The sequence below is a fragment of the Hibiscus syriacus genome, unplaced genomic scaffold (assembly GCF_006381635.1).
Source record: "Hibiscus syriacus cultivar Baekdansim isolate YM2019G1 unplaced genomic scaffold, ASM638163v2 tig00111131_pilon, whole genome shotgun sequence".
In the NCBI taxonomy this organism is placed as follows: domain Eukaryota; kingdom Viridiplantae; phylum Streptophyta; class Magnoliopsida; order Malvales; family Malvaceae; genus Hibiscus; species Hibiscus syriacus.
In genome coordinates, this window is record NW_024062991.1 from 240514 (window position 1) to 264026 (window position 23513).

Below are 23513 nucleotides of genomic sequence, written 5' to 3' on the forward strand. Positions count from 1 at the left end.
ACCCCTTAACTATAGGATATTATTTTGTTGAGTCTTTAAATAATTAAAAATTATAAAATGGTCCCTTGACTATTTGTTTAAATAATATTTTGTAGATCGACTCTCCGTTTGCATTATGCATTCGAGTTAGTGCATGAAACATTATGCCGTCAAGTCAATGCTTGAAAACAACGACAAGCCCAACAAATGATTTTTATCATATTTCAGTTAGTATGTTAACATCTATCTCAAATGATCCATCTTTTTCACATAAAATGATGAGTTTGGAATACATGAATAGTCGATTCACCATTTTTTAACTTTTAATAGTCGGGAGACTCAACAAAGCAACACCTTATAATTGGGAGACCACTTTGTATTTTTAATAGTCAAATGACTCAACAAATAGTATCCCATAATTGGGGATCATTTGAATATTTTACCCATAATTTATTACTAATGAAATCATATTTATGAACAGAAAGTAATTTATACAATATATATATTAAAAGACCCCGTTGGGTCAATGTTATTGTTAGCTGTATACCAAAAAGAAGGGGTAATCACGCCCATCGCCTTCCTTTTTGTAAACAAAATGTTGATTAAACAAGTTTTAGTGGCAGAAAACATGGAGATTTTGTTTTTGGAATATTTATTAACTAAAACAGACTGACTTGTGATCCCCCCTAACAAATATTATTTTAATTGGAGTTTTCCGGGCATTGGGTAGCCGATATTTTGTATTAGGTAGCTTGGGTTTGGATTGGAATTTGGTTTTTCTCTAAGGAAAACGAATAAAAAAAATTAAAATTGAAATATACGGAATAGATTAAATATTAAAATTAAAATTGAGTGATTATTAGGTGATATTGTTAAGAATTTTTATTAGTCGTTAATAATATATATCTTCAGAGTTGGAATTAGGAATTTATTATAGTGGAGGCAAAAATAATATTTTATTTTCTATAAATATATTTTTTAATCGAGGGGCCTAATAAAATATTTTTATTTTATTTTTTAAAATATATATTTTTATATTAATTAATAATTAAAAATATAATTAACGGGGCCAAGGATCCCCTTTCCCTCCCCTTGGTTCTTACAAACATAGTTGATCGAATTTAGAATCTTTAAAAAGAATTACATTTCCTATTATCATTAATGTCGTTCAATAAATTCACCATTATCTCTTATTGAATCATCAACCATTCCTATGAACAATTACCCATTATTGTAAACCAAATATTATTATTTTAAATAATATATCAATTAACATAAAAACTTATAAAGTAAAATATATAAAGGGACTGTGTGGGATTTGAAGGTGATGATTATAATCGGACCAGACCGGTCAGTTCAACCGGTTAAATCGTGAACTGATGGTCTGTCCGGTCCGGTTAACTCCTAAAACCGGATGAGCACAGAATCAGTAAAGAACTGGTAGAACCAGCTGAGAACCGGTAAAACCGGTGTGAACCAGCTGAAAACCGGCAAAATCGGTATGAACTGCCAGTTCTCTTTTTTTTTTCTTTAAAAAAATTAAATCAAACGACGTCATTTGTTAAATGAGCCGAGTCGAACTCGAATACTGCTGAGCTCAACTCGAACTCAAAAACTTTAAAAGTAAGATCAACTCGACTAAAAAACTCACGAGCTAAAAATTATCAAGTTCAACTCGAACTCGAAATATAATATTGAAACTTGAACTTGAAAAGGCTCGAACTCAGAAAATATTAGAAGCTCGATTAAAGCTTGAAATTCGAGCTCAATTGAAGCGAAAGAATAGTTCACTCTGTGTTCACCAAAAGGCTCCATGATTTTTAATGTCAAATTACCTCTAGTATTTATAGAAGTAAGTTGGGATGCTCTTCTATGTTTCTTAGCCATATGAGATTGTTTTGTTCTCATATTTTTACTCTTTAGACTTTTGGGATGTTCTTCTATGTTTCTTAGCCATGTGAGATTGTTTTTTTAAAAAATTAAACCAAACGACATCGTTTGTTATGATTTTTTTCAGCAGCAAATTTATTTTTTTATTATAGTTATATAATTATATTTATTATTTAATATGTTTTAACTTAAATATTATGTTGTAGTTAATTTGAATTATTTTGTTTCACTTGATTTTATGTTTTTTAACTTATATATGTTATGACTTGTGATATTTTTATACCTTTTAATATTGTAAACTTAAAAAAATGTTATATATATATTAATATTGCTTTAAATATTATGTAAAATTAAAAAAAAATATTTTATATAAAATCCGATTGAACCCGGTTGAACCAGTGAACCAGTACCTTTAACGGTTCAAGGTCCGGTCCGATTTTAAAAACATTAATTATAAGGAAACAAAATGAGACGTTGGGGGAGAAATAAAGAATCCTTTTGATTTACATCTCATACACGTATCTATACATCTATATCTATATCTATATAACATAATATGATAATATAATATGAATAATGTAGTGGGGGAGAGTGGGTTTAGTGCTACCAAAAAGGAAGGATAAAGCTTGATTGGGCTTAGTGATTGTTCCCTCAACTCCTAACAAAATGGCATGATGAAAGTTATCAATAAATTTCGTTATTGAATTTCTTTAAAATAATTTTAAAAAGAGAAAATAACTTCAGTGACCAAAAATGTCTTATAATATACGATTTTAACCAATATTTTTTGGATTTGCCAAAATGACCAACTAAATCGCAATGCGATCGATAATTCGCAACGCGATCTCCGGTATCGCAAATCAGTTTCCAGATTCGCAACGCGAACATCGACTATCGCAATGCGATTTTCCAAATTCGTTGCGATAGTCGAAGTTCGCGTTGTGATTTATTCCAAGTTCATTGCGATAGTCGAAGTTCCCGTTGCAATTTATTACAAGTTCGTTGCGATAGTCGAAGTTCGCGTTGCGATTTATTCCAAGTTCGTTGCGATAGTCGAAGTTCGCGTTGCGATTTATTCTAAATTTGTTGCGATAGTCCAAGTTCGCGTTGCGATTTATTCCAAGTTCGTTGCGATAGTCGAAGTTCGCGTTGCGATTTATTCCAAATTCGTTGCGATAGTCCAAGTTCGCGTTGCGATTTATTCCAAGTTCGTTGCGATAGTCGAAGTTCGCGTTGCGATTTATTTTAAGTTCGTTGCGATAGTCCAAAATCGCAACGACTGGTGGTATTGCATTTGTTTCTTAAGAATTTTCTCTAAAAAGATAGTATTCGCGCGGACGTGTCGAAGACACGTATTACCACGAGACGAGACGAGACTAGACGGACGGAGGCGGCGGCGGCGCGCGAGAGTCCCCCTTGTTCTCTATCAATCAACAAGGAAGTGGGAAAGCCAAGCCTTAAATACCATTCCCAATAGTGTTTTCAATTCTATATGGGATTGAGCATTACCAACACTTGTTCCCAATACTATGTGGGATTGAGCCTTAAATAGTGATATTATTTGTAAATTATAGTTAATGACTTTAGTATTTGTATGAAAAGTATTTGTGGTTCGTTTAGTTTTCATGCAATTCTAATTTATTTTCAATTGATTGTAATTGCACGATAACAATTTTTTTATTCTCGCGAGTGATGCAATTTTTTTTGAATGTTTTGCTTAAAATTGCAATAATCGCGATTGATTGTAGATTGACTTTTAATTATGACATATTTAATCGTATAATACTAATGCAATTGGTTGCTGATTCAGTTGTTTTAAGGTGCATGATTGTTAATTGTTTACTGAATAATCACATAGTATTGGAAACAAGTGTTGGTAATGCTCAATCCCACATAGTATTGGAAACACTATTGGGAATGATATTTAAGGCTTGGCTTTCCCACTTCCTTGTTGAGTGATAGAGAATAAGGGGGACTCTCGCGCGCCGCCGCCGCCGTCTGTCTCGTCTCGGGTCGTGGTCGTGGTATTACGTGTCTTCGACACGTCCGCGCGAATACTATCTTTTTAGAGAAAATTCTTAAGAAACAAATGCATACCACCAGTCGTTGCAATTTTGGACTATCACAACGAACTTGGAATAAATCGCAACGCGAACTTCGACTATCTCAACGAACTTGGAATAAATCGCAACGCGAACTTCGACTATCGCAACGAATTTGGAATAAATCGCAACGCGAACTTGGACTATCGCAACGAATTTGGAATAAATCGCAACGCGAACTTGGACTATCGCAACGAATTTGAAATAAATCGCAACGCGAACTTGGAATAAATCGCAACGAATTTGGAATAAATCGCAACGCGAACTTCGACTATCGCAACGAATTTGTAATAAATCGTAACGCAAACTTCGACTATCGCAAATCAGTTTCCAGATTCGCAACGCGAACTTCGACTATCGCAACGCGAACTTGGACTATCGCAATGCAAATATGTAAATCGCAATGCGATAGTCGAAGTTCGCGTTGCGAATCTGGAAACTGATTTTTGATACCAGAGATAGCGTTGCGAATTATCGATCGCATTGCGATTTAGTTGGTCATTTTGGAAAATCCAAAAAAAATTGGTTAAAATTATATATTATAAGGCATTTTTGGTCATTGAGATTATTTTTTCTTTTAAAAAATCAGTTATATTTAAAACCATTCTAAAATATACCACCATTATTATAAGAGAAAATAACCTCAGTGACCAAAAATCTCATATAATATACGATTTTAACCAACTTTTTCCGGATTTGCCAAAATGACCAACAAAATCGCAATGCGATCGCTAATTCGCAACGCGATCTCCATTATCGCAAATTCGCGTTGCATTTTCGCAATGCGATAGTTGAAAATCGCGTTGCGATGGTCTACAGTATCGTTGCGATTTTCCCAATTCGCAATGCGAATAAGTAAATCGCAACGCGAATTGGGAAATTCGCAATGCGAATAAGTAAATCGCAACGCGAATTGGGAAAATCGCAATGCGATACTGACTATCGCAATGCGATAATAAAAAATCGCAACGAGATACTTACTTTCGCAACGCGATACTGACTTTCGCAACGCGATTTACTTAGCGCCATTCGTATTAACGCGTATTTTTTTTTTCAAATTCCAAACACGTATTTTTTCTTAATAAATCGGAAAATGAACCGTCCACAGTAATCGCACGCAACTCATAACCTCAAACCCAAAAACACAACACTCAGTCCCATCTCCATCTCTCACTCTCTACGGCGAAATCCGTCCCCATCTCCGAAGATTTCCGTCCCCATCGCCGGCGAAATCCCTCACAACCATTCACAGTCAAAAATCCCTCACAATTATTCAGAAATGGAAAATCAACCTCCGAGGGTTAGTTTTTTTTAATTTTATTTTGAAATTTTTGCATTATTTTTATTTCGAAATCCGTCCCCATGTCCATAAAATTTAGCTTGCGAAACTAAAACCTGTTGCGAACTTTGAAACTCGCATTGCGATTCTGTATTATCTCGTTGCGAAAGTCAGAATCGCGTTGCGAAAGGCAATCATTTGACCATCGCAATGCGAACTGCAAATCGCAACGATAGAATCGCAATGCGAAATGAAAAAGGCAACGAGGATTAACATGCATAAACTTTTAACAATTATTATTGAATTCTAGGTACTTAACCAAACATTTTCAAACCAAAAGGAGTATATATGTTAACAAAACTTGCATTATGTGTATTTTATGTGTGCACTTTTAACATTTTCAGTTAGGCATGTATTAGTAACTTGAGTTTGAACATTGCTATCACTTATTAGACATTCATTTGACTATCGCAACGTGAAAATGGCTATCGCAACGTGAAAATGGTTATCACAACGAGAATATCGCAACGCGAAATGATAATCGCATTGCGATTTTCTCGTTGCGATTTTCATTTCGCATTGCGATTTCATTTCGCATTGCGATTTTCTCGTTGCGATAGCCATTTCGCGTTGCGATAGTCTGTTTTGCCTTCAACATAAAACAGATTGAAAATCAACAAATCAACTATTACATTTCAACACAAATATGTACACATCAATTAAACAAATCAACATTTACAAATCATCTTTTACAAATCAATTAAACAATCAAAAATAATAATTCTTATTTCTTCATCAATTATTGAATCAAGAATCAACAACTTTGTGACCCCGTACATCCATTTCACGCAGCTCACTTAAGGATTAACCTGCAGAAACCAAACATTTGCTCAAACAAGACTTCCTACACATCTAAAACCTACAAACAGCAAATTATTGAATTCTAGGTACTTAACCAAACATTTTCAAAACAAAAGGAGTATATATGTTAACAAAACTTGCATTATGTGTATTTTATGTGTGCACTTTTAACATTTTCAGTTAGGCATGTATTAGTAACTTGAGTTTGAACATTGCTATGATCTGTTCAGTTGTCATCACTTATTAGACATTCATTTGACTATCGCAATGCGAAAATGGTTATCGCAACGAGAAAATCGCAATGCGAAATGAAAATCGCATTGCGATTTTCTCGTTGCGATAACCATTTCGCGTTGCGATAGTCTGTTTTGCCTTCAACATAAAGCAGATTGAAAATCAACAAATCAACTATTACATTTCAACACAAATTATGTACACATCAATTAAACAATCAACATTTACAAATCATCTTTTACAAATCAATTAAACAATCAAAAATAATAATAATTCTTATTTCTTCATCAATTATTGAATCAAGAATCAACAACTTTGTGACCCCGTACATCCATTTCACGCAGCTCACTTAAGGATTAACCTGCAGAAACCAAACATTTGCTCAAACAAGACTTCCTACACATCTAAAACCTACAACAGCAAATTATTGAATTCTAGGTACTTAACCAAACATTTTCAAACCAAAAGGATATATATGTTAACAAACTTGCATTTGACTTACCAATTAACAATGGACACTTTCATAACGCGGATGCAGGTAGGCAGCGTCTCGAATATATTGCTCTAGCCATATAATGCCGAAACCACAAGCCTACTGCAGCTCTATCTCTATCGGTGGGAGGTAAAAACTCTGTGCTTCCCGTCGTCAAACGCGCCAAGCAAAGGCATACGAGAGGACCACAATCCCCTCTGGCTCCCAGCGATTGCTGTGGCGCGGTCTCGTCTCTGACAACTGTGACATTGAACTTCTTTGGCTTTTTGTGTCCAGAATGACTCCAATACTTAATCCCATCCAAGAATTTAGCCAAATGAGAGCTCCATCCCTTGAAAATATCTCTCAAATCAGACAGTGATATGTAATTGATCATGCTGTCATACACTATTATCTTCAGGGATGGGAGCTGAAGTTGGACGAGAAGCCAGTGACGACGTTCCAAAACAGGGATAAACACCTGCGATCATAAGTAATAATTCATTTATTTGCGCACTTATTATTTATTAACACCTTTAAAAAATTTAAAAAATAAACACTAACCGTATCGACCTCCCACCATGCAGGATAAAGTTTAGCTTGTCTATTGCCCAACAAAAATGATTCATCTCGTTGATTCTTCAAGTGAACTGCGTGAAAAGCCGTCGGCATTATTGTATATAGCGAATTTTTTTTATTTTTCCTAAGCTTCCTTATTATTAGTAGACGTAACACCCATGCATCGATATGCTGTTTTACAAAAAAATACATATATTAGTGAATTACATTAATTTTTAAACAAATTAATCAAAATCATATATAAGACAAATATAGTCTTACCTCCCCATCCAAATAGCCACTGTCTTCAACCCCTAATAGCACACCCCACCAAGATCGATCAAGCAACAAAAACATTTCATCGTTGAGTTTGTTGATATCAGTGTAACACCCTTGGCTCCGCTCATGTAGATAAAAATCAACTGCGGTCTTAGCCCAAAGGGTATTATCCACAATTGTTTCCGGTAGTTGTCTCCTCTCCACTTCAGATACCGGAAGGGTACTAGCCGGTAACTCATACGAGAGCCAACTCTCATCCATCATGTCCGGAACCGGTGGGGGTTTCTCAATACTTCGATATATTACCCCATGTGAATCGGGCTCTGGAATGGTGGGAGGGACCTCTTCAACGATGACAGTGGCCTCTTGAACGGTGGGGGGGAATCTTGAGGGAGAATAGGGGCCTCTTAAACGATTGGAGGGGACTCTTGAGGGATGACCGGTGAGTCGGGCTTCTTCTTGCGGAGTCTTCGCACCATTGGGGTGAACGGAGACGTAATAGCACGTCCACGCCGTCTGATGCGTGAACTCCGTCGTGCAAGGAAAACCCGACGTAAAGCATCCACCTTATCGGGCCGCTAAAAAAAAATACATAAATCAGTAATAAACAGACATGATATTAAACAAAGACAAATATGTTTCAAACTAGCATTGTATTCACCTAAATCATTATTCTATCATAGTTCACAAAATGCTCAGATAACATTCCAGAAGTAAGCACTTATATAAACATTTAAAAGGACAACATATATAAACATTCCAGAAGAAGAATAGTTTACTTTCGCAACACGAAACTTAAAATCGCAACGCGAAATGACTATCGCAACGCGGAAATGGCTATCGCAATGCGAAATGAAAATCGCAACGACAAAATCGCAACGCGAAATGAAATCGCAACGACAAAATCGCAACGCGAAACACAAATCGCATTGCGATTTTCATTTCGCGTTGCGATTTTGTCGTTGCGATTTCATTTCGCGTTGCGATTTTGTCGTTGCGATTTTCATTTCGCATTGCGATAGCCATTTCCGCGTTGCGATAGTCATTTTCGTGTTGCGAAAGTAAACTATTCTTCTTCTGCAAATTGAAACTTGAATGGATTGCATTACTTCAACCAAAAGACAAAAACAAAACCAAAACCAAAAACAAATACTAACAAAAACAGATTGGCAGCAACCGAATGAATTACGAGTATGAAAAATCTTAAACTTACCTCGTTGCGTAGAGTATGAACCTCATTCTGCAACGATGCTACCATCTCACGTAGAGCGGCTACCTCACCGCGTAATGTAGACACCTCAACACGCCATGCACCATCGTCTTTGCGTAAAGTACCGACCTCCTCACGCAAGGCATTGACCTCATCACGTAACTCCCCTAACTCATCCCGTTGAGGTGGAGGTGGAGAACAGGGAGATAAACGTCGTGACATCTTTGCCGGTCGCCTATCTTGCGGTGATGGTGGAGAAGAGGCTCGATGATGTGAAAGAATAGGTGATGGCTGTCGTTGTGGAGGTGTATAGCCGGGTCGATCAGATGATGGCTCTAGGTGAGGTGATAGCTCTGGGCGAGGTGATGGCTCCCGAAGTGGAGGCTGCTCATCAACCGTTCCATCAAAAAAACGCTTACTAGCTTGCCACCAATCAGTGGCAAGCTCAGCTTCCGTGGGTGTCAGCCTCTGTAGAGGAGTGTTGGCCTCCTAACAATATAAAAGCTTAAACAAAGTTAAATGTGTACTAGTAATAACTTGTTTATAAACATATGGTAGTATTTATGTTAACTTACATTATTTATTGTCGTATACCGTAGTAAATCTTCCCATTGCAAGGTTCGTTTCCTCTTCCAGGAAATAGCCCTGGGAATATTATTTGAAGTTTTTATTGCATATGTCTTCATGGCGGGAAAGGCCTCAAATATCCAAATCTACAAACAATATAATAACAAACATTAGTAATTGTTAAATAATTACTTATAATTTTGGAAACATTATATAAAAATTCTTACCTTAAAGGCCCAAATAAAGCCTGTCAAAGTGTATTTGGAACCATCGCCATGCAAACTTTTTCGATCATCCAAGGCAGACGATAACTTATTCCATGTAGCTTTCCATAAATACGAGCCCCACGGAAACAGGTTCCACGCATTTAGGTCTTCTACCAATTTGATTAGATCATTTGGAATAGGTTGTCTGGCCTCTCTGCCTAAAAAGCCGGCATGCAAAAGAATTAGAAGGCATACTCGGACAACGTCGACGTCATCCATCCGAGTAAAACCATCTTTATTATTCAAAAATCTTGTCAGGTCTTCTACGTGTAGACTCGGCCTCTCCAGCTCAGGAAAAACCAGGGATAGCCATGATGGGCGGGTAATGTGTCTAGTGTACCGACCTACATCATCGTGTCCGAAGCGTAGACCAGTGATTAAGCAAAACTCCTCCCGCCCAAAACACGTATACGCCGGTGGAAAATCAAACCATATCTCTTCATCACGACGTTGTATAGTCTCTGGTAGATCTCTAGTCATGGTTTGAAGAAACAGGTGTGTCAACATCGCATCTCCACCGGGATGTTGTACTTTCAGCCATGGCCCGAAGCATGTATCCTCAAACATTTTTCTTTGTGCAGGTGAAAGCTTCGACGCAATTGTTTTGGCCAGGCTGACTTTATTTCTCAAGGTCAATTGAGCCGAATAAAAGTTCTACAAAAACAATAAACATACTAAATTAGATATACCAAAAACTACACTGTGAAGATATACCAAAAACAATAATAAACATAATAGTAGTAGTTTATTCTTCAAACTTAAATATGCAACACTGTGAATTTCGTATTTGTCTTTGTTTTTTGGTTGAAGTAATGCAATTCATTCAAGTTTCAATTTGCAGAAGAAGAATAGTTTCTGAAAATGAAAATCGCAACACGAAAATGACTATCGCAACGAGAGAATCGCAACGCGAAACTAAAATCGCGTTGCGATTTGCATTTCGCGTTGCGATTCTTGGTTGATTTAATAAGCAATCTAAGTGAAATGGTTAATCTATTATTTAAATTACCAGTAAACCTATCATCAATTTCAATATGAAAAACCTAATAATAATGCAAAAATTTCAAAAAGAAAATAATTAAAAAAACTAACACTCGTTGGTTGATTTGGTTGATTTTCCATTTCTGATTGTGAGGGTGGCTCTGAGAGATTTAGATAGACGGATTTCGCCGGAGATGGGGACGGATTTCGTCGGAGATGGGTGAGAGAGTGAGAGATGGAGATGGGACTGAGTTGTGATTTTAGGTTTTAGGTTATGAGTTGCGATTACGGGATATACTGTGGACAGTTCAGTGTTCCAATATATTTATATTCATGTTTGGAATTTAAAAATAAAATACTTGGCCAGGATACTAATGGCGCTTTGAAAATCGCATTGCGATTATGTATTATCGCGTTGCGAAAGTCAGTATCGCGTTGCGAAAGTAAGTATCTCGTTGCGATTTTTTATTATCGCATTGCGATAGTCAGTATCGCATTGCGATTTTCTCAATTCGCGTTGCGATTTACTTATTCGCATTGCGAATTTCCCAATTCGCGTTGCGATTTACTTATTCGCATTGCGAATTGGGAAAATCGTAACGATACTGTAGACCATCGCAACGCGATTTTCAACTATCGCATTGCGAAAATGCAACGCGAATTTGCGATAATGGAGATCGCGTTGCGAATTAGCGATCACATTGCGATTTTGTTGGTCATTTTGGCAAATCCAGAAAAAGTTGATTAAAATCGTATATTATATGGGATTTTTGGTCACTGAGGTTATTTTCTCTTATTATAATAATCCTTTTTACTAATATTATATTAAATTATAATAATCTAAGATATTATATTAATTATTTAAAGAAGAAAAAATAAATATCAAACGGCTGGACATAAATATAGATAAACATACCATTTTCTCTGGCCAATTCGCTTCTGTAGGGTTCTTAAAAAAAATATTAATTGAATTAAGATATCGTCAGAATTATTTTTTAAAATAATGTAAATGCTTTAATAATTAGAGAGTCGACAAAAATACGATGTGACATTAACGTGTAACGCAAAGACTACCATGAGACCTTGAATAAATGGGGGAAAACGCCAAGATCTCAATGCGTCTCCCCTCAGATGCATTGCACGTATGGAACTTTATATACTGCTCAAGGAAAGGGAAAAATATTAAAAAAATAATTGCAAAGGAAAAATATTGGTCTGAAATAAAAGAGTTGATTGGAGATGCATTCATGCATGGAGTCGCACTGTAGTCAGTGTGATTTAGCCCAGGTCGTCTGAAAATATATTGTGTTCTCGATACTTTTTAAAAGCGTGTTGTGTTTTTAGCGACTTTCAAAGAATATTGTAATATTTAAATTAGACAAAAATAAATTCGATAAGACTCTATTTGAACCAATAATTGTTTTACAACACCACGAGTGTAAATCAGGCTATTTTCTATATTATTTAATGCTACAAATTAAGTTAGAGTTGTGGAGTACAGTGTATTTTCATCTGTGCACAAGATCTCTTTTTCAGGTGATTCAATTTTATTCTAAATACTAAATTCTAAAATAATTCAATTAAATTTAATTATGTCAGATTTATTATTATTTAATTTCATCTTATTTCATGTGATACTTATTTTTTATATAAATATAATAGTATAATTCTTATTTATTGAAGAAATTTTTTAATTAAAAAAAGTAGTTAGGATATAGAAGAGGTTGAAAATAATTTGAATTTTAAATTTATAAAATGTTATTTTGACGTATAAATAAAAGTGTAAACTACTAGGTTGACAACTTAACTATCTAGCCCTTTTTACTTTTGTCATCGATCTTTTAAATTTATCAATCATACAACATAATTATTTAACTGTTTCAACTAAGCCACTAGTCGTTACCAATTGATACAAATGATGAAGTGCCAGTTAAAAGGAATTGACATTATTATACATTCAGTCTTTATTATTTATATAATCAATTTGGTCCTAAATTAAATAGAATTTAATAAATTAATCATTTAATTAGGATCTGACATGTGTTAGCACATGATCATGACACGTGTCATTGGTGACACATGTCACCACCTAATTATTTATATATGCTATCAATTTGGTCCTAAATTAAATAAAATTTAATAAATTAATCATTTAACCAGGATCTGACATGTGTTAACACATGATCATGACATATGTTATTGGTGACACATGTCACCACCTAATTAGAAGAAAATTAAGTTACAAAGAAGTAAAATTTGGGTCTTGGGCAAACTCAAACCTGAGTCACGTAAATGAAAGATACAGGGTGGAGCCACTAAGCTAACACCATCGTTTGTGTTAAGAGATATACAATAATACATATACTAATAGTATGACCAATGCCAGAAAAAAAAGAATATAATGGAAAATGGAAATAATGAGATTTGAACTTCGGCAAAAAATTGAAAGCAATAAATGATGGGAAAATATTATATTTTTTTACAATAAAAAATATTATATTTGATAAATTGTTTGATAGATTTAATATATTTTTTAAATATTAGTTGATACAATATTTTAAAAGAATAAATTTAAGATTTATATATTTTTAAACTAAATTTAATAATTATATTTTTCATATTTATAATTCATGATATATAATCTTAAGTTGAGTATTTCTAATATAATTAATAATTTTAATTTCTTATTAAAAATAAAATATTCAAAAAATATAAATGATTCATACATTAATATATGAATATATTTTTTTATTTATACATCTAAATATAAATATACATTTATATAAATATATTTTTATTCGTATATTGAAATATTTTGATTAAAATATAAACATATTTTAAATACTAGTTTATACAAGAAAAATAAAATATATCAAAAATATAAATGATTCATACATTTAAATATAAATTGAATCATTTATATTTTCTATACATCTATATTTAATAAGAAAATAAAATTATTGGGGGACTGTTTTGCAAGTTTTAAAAGTTGGGGACCTAAATTCAAGTGCCTGAAAAGTTCAATGACCGTTTATATAATTTACCCTAATTTTTAACATTGATTTAAGTTGGGGGACCATATTGCAAACGGAATAAATATTGGGGGACTATATTGCAAGTTTTAAAAGTTGGGGGACCTAAATGCAAGCTTCAGAAATGTTCAGTGACCATTACTATACTTTACCCTAAAGATTATTATTGATTTTCGTTATTTTGTTTTTAATTATATTGAAGTTCATCATTACACTTTTTAATTATATTTGTTTCTAATAAAAATAATAAAATTGGAATCAATCTTTTATAAAATTGCTCTAATTTAAGCACTTGAATTAAAAAATTAACGTGATGTCATTATTAAAAATAATTATATAAATTATTTTTAATTTTTTAATTTGTAAGTTGCCACAATATAACAAATGAAAAAAGGACATATTATTTCTATTTCAACATTAGCTTTCTAATAATAAAATTAAAGTATAAAAATAATTTGTATAGGAGTGAGAGAAGGACACCGTCGTTATCTTTTTACGATCCATGATTTGAATGGTCAAGGTTCATATTTAACATTGGATGCCATCCACTTTTAGTTTATATTTACCATTATTTTTGTTTTGAACATGCTTCAAAAAAGGTATTTGAATTCAAATTCGCTCCCTTTGAAATTTTATAAATTCAAATTCGTCATTCTAACATAAAATCTTACGTTTGTCTCTGAATAAAATAATGCATCAAACAAATAAAATAATTAATTTACAAGATTATATGATTAGTTGGGTCGTGAAATTTGTCAAAGCTTAAATTTAAAATATTTACAACGCTTGATTATATGATTAATTTACGATTTATATGATTATATTTACGACGCTTGAGGTGTTCCTTGCATGGCGGTGAAACTTTGTTTTTAGCTGGCTTGTTTTCTCTCTTATTAAAATATAAGGGCACAAAGTATAAAATATTAATTATTAAAAAATATTGTAATATAATAAAACTTAAATTTACTCCGACGTTAATAAATATATTTTATATTTATTTTAGAATTTATCAAAGTGAACATAAACTCAAAGTTAGATAAAAATGAAGAAGAAAATAATATAATTAATTAAAGATTATAATAAACAATAATCTTATAAATTATTAATTGATAATTTAAACAAAATAATTTGAACTCAGTTATAATTTATAAAATAAAAATTGTAAAGACAATTCTCTCCGACTGTTCAAGTATATATATGCCCCATGTTACAAAAGAAAGTATATACACATGTAAGTACAGTCAAATATTGAAACCCGAATCGGAAATAGGTAATGATAGAACCACCCGCGAGGGCCCAAAAACACCCAACACTCACCCCCACGGGCTCAAAACTGTGCTTCATTATTGTTCACTAATACCTGCGCACGTATCAAAGCTTTAATCACCTTTGACCTATTTTTGATGTATCAATTTAATTTCTATATAATAATCGTAATCTTAGCTTCAGTACATTCCATATATTTCGACCTTCTCACTCTCCGTTTTCCAGTTTTATATTTCTTTTAGCTCAAGGGTTGGATCAATTTGAAGCCGCTTCTTCTGTTTTCTCGATTTGGTTTCTGGGGTTTCTTCTGCTTCATTCACATCTGTAAGTCGTCTCACGATTTTCATTTTCAATTTATCTGTTTTAACCGGTTTAAATTTCTTCCCTTTTTCGTTTAATTTTCTTGCTCTTTTTTATTTTTTAAAGTTTATATTTAGCTAATTTTTATAGCTTTGGGTAGTTTGTTTTCATGCGATTTCTCCTTTTTTTTTGGATACCGGAAGAAACCCTAATCAGATCCAATCTTAAAAGGTTTAAAAAAACTCACATCTTATCTCAACAGTTACAGTTATCAAGAGAATGAACTCTTTTACTTGTTCACTATCGTCTTCTCCCGTTTTTGTTTTGTTTTGTATTATTAGCTTAATACTACGTTTCTTCATTTACAATTTTGTATGCGATGTTAAAATAATGAATATATTGGCCATTGCAGGGTTCTTGAAAAGGTTGTTTTGGGGTAAAAGAGTTACCAAGAAACTGAAGTGTGGCAATTTTAGTTGAATAACGAACAGTATGCGGTGGTGGCTGAGTCTTTCCGTTGATGTCTTTCGAAAAGTTATCTCTTTGAACTTGTATTGCAGAGTGATTCTGTAATTCAGTAATCTATATTAGCAAATAGCAAGTACCCTTCCTCTTTACTCGCCTGTCTTTGTATTAATCGTTCATGGGATCCACTTTTTTCGTCGTCGTTCCATGTTATGTTCTACGGATCAGCTGAAAACCTTCAAATCCATTTCTCAAATTTCTAATCCAGGAGTTAGTGTTTTGATTTCAGTAGGGATAGCTTTTGTAGTGATATTTCAGTTTTATCGTTCTGGGTTACGGAGTTTAAACACGTCGTTGTCTGGAAGATATCTTGCTTTTTGTCATTTTGAAGGGTTTGGGACGTAGTTATGGTGTGCCAAGCAGCTAGCCAAACTAGATTCCGGGCATTGAAGTACGAAAATGGTATTGCAGGGAGTGCCACCATTGTAGTTAGAGTTATAGCATGCTTTCAACCTCTTCAGGATTGCCAGGTTCGTTTTTTGTTTGTTGTTTTTCCATTTCTTTATATTTTTGTACAATCCTTTATGAAGGAATTATATACACTTAGTTACATTTGTTTTCTTAATGTATGAGATTTCTTGTTCATGTTCTTTTTGTTATTTTACTGAATTTCCTCTCGTTGGTTTTTGCCAGGCTGAATATTTCCGTCATTTGCTTAAGCCGGTTACGTAGTTTAGTTTTACATTTCCGTGTTCAAGTTAAGCTGGAGTTGTTAGTTTTTTCCCTAGTTTTTGAGAGAAGCTGCAAGTAAACCGCTATTTCTACTGCCACAACATTTAACTTCTGGTACGCATTGCTTGTACTTGGTTTTATGATTATCTACTTTTTATTCTCGGAATATCCTTTTTCACATTGTTTTCGTTGTTCTCATAGGTGATAGTTCTGGTTGGATGGCAGAAGGCTGCGGATCCTGGTTTCCTCTGCAGCAATTTGATTGGCTATCACCCAAATTGAATACTTTGGCTGCTTCACATCCTTTGGGGCAGCAAAGTATTAATCCTCCATTCGTAAACTCTGGCACTAGTATGGTCTCTGCTACCGGGACTTTGCCGGTTTATGGATATCACGATTTACCTCATTTGCAGGTTGGTCAAGTTAATGAATCCCATGGTCGGTGTTACTATTTACCCCCCTCTCAACAGGTCTTTGCACCCGCTTCAAACACTTTCTTGAAAGAGCGACTCCCACCTGATCCTTATGGGAATCGTACGGAGAACATTGTCCCGAAGGCAGGGTCTGGGTGCAGTCAGAAGAGATTCCTTGTTTTTGACCAATCTGGTGGTCAAACTACCATGATGCTTAGTTCTTTTGGGACTCCTATTAAGTGCGGTTCTTTGGGTCCCAAATTTCCTTTTGCTTGTAACTTGAGTAGGGAGGATCCCTTGGCCAAAGTGAGCCTGAATCTTCACCCTGGACTAACCTCTAAAGGTGTATTTGACGACAATGGGACTGATGTGCAAAGTGAAATGCGCGAGGACACTGAAGAACTCAATGCCTTGCTTTACTCTGATGGTGATGGTGATAGCGATTACACCGAGGATGAAGAAGTTGCAAGCACGGGTCACTCTCCTAGCACAATGACAGCCCACTATGAGCAATCTGAGGAAGGTGCTGAAGGGGTTGCTAGTTATACTGGCCTAACCAAAAGGCGAAAACTGCTCGATGGCAGTAATGGTTGTATGCAATTCCCTGTTAACAATACTAGTTCAGTGAATCACAGTATATGTTCTGAGCTCGAGGATGATGCTGATTCCAGTTTTACCAATGGCCAAAATCCAGTATCCGATGATATGGATTCGTCTTCAGGCAACAAGAGAATGTGGGTAGATAAAATTCGTGAGACTGTGAGTGTATTAAGAAGCTTAATTCCAGGTGTTGGGGGAAAGGATGCTGTTATGGTTCTTGATGAAGCCATTGATTGCTTACATTCTCTGAAACGTAAAGCCGAAACCTTGGGACTTGGTACTCTATGAGTTGGCACCGTTCATGTTAGTAGTATTGGTGTATAGCATGTCATAACTAGTCATTGTTAATGGAGCATAATTGAAGTTTGGGCAGTCATGTTTGGAGATGCATGCATTACAGATGACCTGGAGTCTACCAACAAAGGAGATGAAGATCCAAAGATAGTGGAGAGAGAATTGAATTCAAATTTGCGTTTCTTGAATGATTTGAGCTGGAAACCAGTACCTTTAGCTTGAAATCTCACTGTTTCATGAGAAAGCAGGATAGTGAATCATGAGCCTTGGGGTTTAGTAAAAGTAACAACACTCACAGCCCGGCATGAGAAGATTGGTTAATGGAAGAGGGACCCTCATAAGGGGTGCGCTAAGGGCATGCCTCTTAGGTGTTTTGGGTCCCAATCCTCACTTTCTTCATCCTTTTTGTATTGTTGTCAAGCTTAAGTTAATCCTTGTGGCGTTCCCTTTTTCTTTGATGTAGAAAGCTGCACGAGCAAAATGAGCCAATCTCCAATTTCATCATCCAACAACTGTGAAGGGGTCCCAAGACGTTGAGTTGTGATGCTCCAGTACTTTATTTGTTTTCTCTGTCTATTTGAAAACTAAACATTTATGTATTTGTAGTTGCTTTTGTGTGCTGGTGCTACCATTGGGTTATCAATGGTGTGTTTTAGCTTTGAGATTGTAAATTGTAATGTATTGATGGCTTAAGCAATCATTCATGGTTGGATGTAATTAAATGTTCAATAAATGGCATGCGGTGTTGTGTTCTTCAAACTATGTATTTACGTGGCATGCATGAAGGAGACTGATGTCTTATAGCTCGGCTCACTTGCAAAAGAAGGTAGCAAATCCTTTAGCTTGGTTCGTGCATGAAAAGGAAAGCACCAAATCATTGATACGTATTACTCCAATTCAGTTTAATTCTTATTTTGTGAAATTTCTATTCAATTTTTCATGGAAGGGCGTCACTTCGAAGCATTCATATGGTATTTTTCTTTTTTCTTTGCTGAAATGATGTCATGAGGAGATTTCTCATATGCCGGAGATATACGCAGCTCATTGGGGTACTCGGAGCACGTGTCAAATATACGCAGCTCATTGGGGTACTCGGAGCACGGATCAACGGAGTTGACAGTTGAATCCTAAGAAAGATGCTCAACTAGCAGAAAATGAGTTTTGTATCAGAGCTCATATAGGATTCAATGTGGTGAAGTCTAATCAAAAGATATATTTCGTCAAGTGTATAAACAATAATGTCGGGTGTAAGTGGAGGATACATGTCTCATACCTTCAACGAAAGATGTTGTGGCAAGTGACAATGTTCTACAACCAACACATTTGTACTTTGAGTTCCTTGACACATGACCACAAATACTTAAATTCTAATGTCATGTGCATACGTCAAGCTTTTGGTGAAGAAAAATCCAAGGATCCTAGTTTCAATGATAGTGACATCATTCCAAAATATATTTGGTTATATTCCATCTTACTACAAGTCATGGATGGAGAAAAGGAAAGCTATGACACTATTATACAATGATTGGGATCAGTCGTACAATGAGCTCCCACATCTGTTGCACTCAATGAAAATTTTCATCCCAGGAACCATTGTTCGCTCTTCTACTTATCATGCGACCACATTTGATAGACATGTTATTCCAAGGAAAAGAGTTTTTGGAGGCTTGTTCTGGGTTTTCAAGTCATCCATTGAAGGTTTTCGTTACTACAAACAAATGATTCAAGTGGATGACACTTTTCTCTATGGCGTATAAAAAACACGTCCTAATAATAGCTGTTGCACAAGATGGTGATAGAAACATTTTTCCCATTGTGTTTGCCATTGTTAAAAAAGAGTATGAGGAAACGTGGAATTTCTTTTTGTTAAACTTGTGTTCCCATGTTGTCACATAAGATGGAGTTTGTATGATCTCAGACCGTTCACCTGGGTTGTTGGCCACGATTGGCAAACTAGGTAGTATGTGGTCACCTCCCCATGCATTTTCGGCGTATTGCATACATCATTTTACATCCAATGCTATGGCGAGGTTAAGAATAAGAAGATCAAGAAAGAGAATATCAACATGGGTAACTTATTCTTTTAATTCCTTTATTTATGTTCTTCATTTATTATTGTACTTAAATCTAACTTTTTTAGGATATGCTTTACTACAACCGAACTTCAGTGTAAGGCTGGAAAATTTTAGGAAATATGTAGAAGAGGTTTATAAGTTTGTAGCTAAAATACATCGAGAAAGATTATCATAGACATATGACGATCATGGTCGACGTTATGGTCATATGACAACTGATCTTGTTGAATATATCAAATCAATGCTTAAAGGGACAAGACATCTTTCAGTAGCAAGTATTGTTTGGGAGACTTACTTCAGATTGGGTAATGTATGGGTAGACAAAGGTGCCCAAGTAGAGACAATGATCAACGAAGGCAAAAATTGGGCTCTAGATCTGGAGAAAGCAATGAACAAAAATCAAACACATGCAACATCAATGTATGTTCATAATTTTTCCAGACTCGATTCTGATTACGTTGTTCAAGCACTAGTTCGACCACATGAGGGTGGAAATTCTACCACCTACACTCGTAATCTTAATAGAAGATGGTGTGATTGTGGTCAATTTCAAGCCTTCAAATACCCATGCGCTCACGCGGTTGTTGCATGTATGCATGTGAATGTAGACCCATACTCATATGTTGATGATTTTTATAGCATACATGTAGTCACTGCAGAGGTGAAGGCCACAACAGGAAACACGGTTCACATCTTTCAAAATATCGACGAGCTGATAAAACCTTCGTAATTGTATTCTCATGTTGTCTGTTGTATCTGTTTTGGATAATTTATCAATATCAATAACCATATTTATTTATCAACATCAATAACGTTTAACTAAACTCAAATTCATACACACACACACTCACACATATAATATTTTTCAACAAAATAAATAACTTTTCCTCTTTTTCTTTCTCTCAATTTTTACATTATTATTATTATTTTTAATTCCTCTTTATAGATCGTTTGCTATGTCGGTTTGGTAAATCTTCATTCTTCTCCTCCTTATGTTGATCAAGAATTGAATTTATTTACTCTTTTACCCACTCCTCATATAAAGACGAGCTTGAATCCATATCATCAATGTCAGAGTAATCAGACCCAAAATGATCTTTTGAATTTTTTTTGAAATATTCTTCCCACAAATGCATGATTTGGTTATCATATAACTCTATCAACTCACTCAACTCTTATTTATAGTGATTTTTTTTAAAATGACCGTTGGAACTCATCACGACCACATGACGAGTTACAACGGCTACAAAAAGCTAATTTTCAAATATTTCTAAATTGATATATATTTAAACCAAAAGAACTCGTCACCTTGAGGTGACGAGTTCAATATATTTTCTTCCAATTTTCTAAGTAAATAATTGTAAAAAATAATTTAATGGAATTCATCATCTCAAAGATATAAATTTCGTATAAATTAATTAAATAATAAACACATAATATAATGATAATATTCTTCGAAACTCATCTCCTCGAGGTGACAAGTTTCCATGTACCGTAGAAAATATCGTAGATCTCCAAATAAATTTCTGACAATCTTACATCCCAAAATTTATTTCCGGGTTGCCCTGCCTTGTTGGGCCGTAAAAACCTAATTTTTTAGGGTAAACTATACGGACAAGGACAAAGATAGGATCAAACATTGGAATGGGCTAATTTTCTTTACAATGTAAGAAAAAGGTTCAATGAAGTATTTAAATATCAAAATTGGGAGGGACAAAAGTCTTATTTAACTAATATTTAAACTAAAAAGAACCTAAAACACTATTACACCAAAAACTTTGGGAGGGCCAACAACCCTTCCCACCTCCTTAATAGCTCTGTCCCTGTACACACGGATGATATTTTAACTATTGTCCAATTTCATTTTGATTATCTATGTTTCGATTTCATTAATTGGACTATCAAACTGTTTAAATGTTTCAATCAAGCCACTACTGTTATCTTTTAAAGAGATGGTGACTTGATAATTAATAAAATTAGTATAATTATATATTTGGTCATCAATACTTGCATATTTTATCAATTTAATCATAGTTTTAATTTAATTTAAAAATTAATCTCCAATCTAAAGGTGTCACGTGTCAATGGATTATTATTATACATTTCTAGGTGACACATGTCACCATACATGGGACATCCAAATTAGGGACTAAGGGTGTCATAGGAAGGCCTTTACCGCTGGGTCAAACCATCCATTTGATATTAGATTGAAAAATCTTTTATATATTATGTATGCGAATATTTTACACATATATATTTATATATTAAATTATTAAAACAAATCTAATAAATAAATTATATTTCACACACATATATATATTAAATTATAGTTAAAACACGATTTAAAATAAAAATGAGTTTAATATTTTTATTTTTAAAATTAAATTATTTTTTCTTTTTCAAATTTATTTTTAAATAATAATATATAAGGCATATTAAAAAAATTATATTAAAAATTACAGTAAACTATACTATTGACCACTCAACTATTTAACCATTTTACTTTTATCAACGATATTTCAATTTGTCAATCATACCACTTAATTATTTAATTATATTCAATTAAACCGCTAGCCATTAACATTTAATGGTATATATTTTGTATCACTGTGTAAATTCTTAATATTTAATATACTTCAATTTAAATTCACATACTAAATTAAATCCATATCTTAACATTAAAAAAATATATTATTTTTATCTTAACTTATTTAATATATATTTTTATTTTAATATAAAAAACATTTTAATCTTATTTTAACTTAAAAATATATCTTACTTAAAAATATATCTTATTCTTATTTTAAAATTTTAAAAATAATATATTTTAAGTTAAAATATATTAACTATAAAAATATATTTAAAAATCATATATCTTATTCTTATATTATTTTAATATTAAATTAACTTTCAAAGTTAAAATAAGACTCAAATATATTTTTAAGTTAACATAAAATAAAATATACTTAATAAGTTGAGATTAAAATAAAATATAATGTTAAGAGGTGAATTTAATTTAGTATGTGAATTTAAATTAAAATATTAAAAATTTACATAGTGATACAAAATATATAACATATTTTGGGCGTTTTTGGCCCATTAATGCAAATAGGAAAAAATTAGGGTTTTAGGGCACATCGACTTTTAATTAGGGATCTACGGTATTTGCTACAGTACCATGAAACTCGTCACCTCAAGGTGACGAGTTCCAAGGGATATTATTTTTTATTACGTGCGTATTATTTTATTTTTTTAAGGTGACAAGTTCCTTTAAGATATTATTATATTTTTTTTGCAGTAACATATTTAAAATTAGAATTGAAAAAAGCGTTGGAAATCGTCACCTCGAGGTGACGAGTTCCATTGGATTTAAATAGATAGTCGTTGGAAATCGTCCTATGGGCTTGACGAGTTTCAACAGTCATTTTGAGAAAATTTCATCTATAAATAGGAGTTGAGTCAGTTGATAGAGTTATATGGGAGTCAAATTATGCAGTTGTGGGAAGAATATTTCAGGAAATTTCTGAAAGATCATTTTGCGTCTAATATCGATGATTCGGTTTCAAGCTCATCTTCAGATAAGGAGTGAGTGAAATAGATAATAAAGTTGATTCTTGATTAACATAAAAAGGAGGAGGAGGAGAAGAAGAATGAAGAT

At 33.7% G+C, this 23513-nt stretch overlaps 1 protein-coding gene across 1 annotated transcript; it reads left to right on the top strand.

Annotated features, from left to right (window-relative positions):
• The first annotated feature begins 15189 nt into the window (after positions 1–15189).
• LOC120154541 (transcription factor bHLH145-like) lies at positions 15190–18220 on the top strand. Its single transcript, XM_039166252.1, has 4 exons — positions 15190–15300; positions 15689–16271; positions 16435–16587; positions 16675–18220. Exon 4 carries the CDS (start codon positions 16692–16694, stop codon positions 17772–17774), a length of 1083 nt encoding a protein of 360 aa, XP_039022183.1. The 5' UTR covers positions 15190–15300; positions 15689–16271; positions 16435–16587; positions 16675–16691; the 3' UTR covers positions 17775–18220.
• Positions 18221–23513: the final 5293 nt, after the last annotated feature.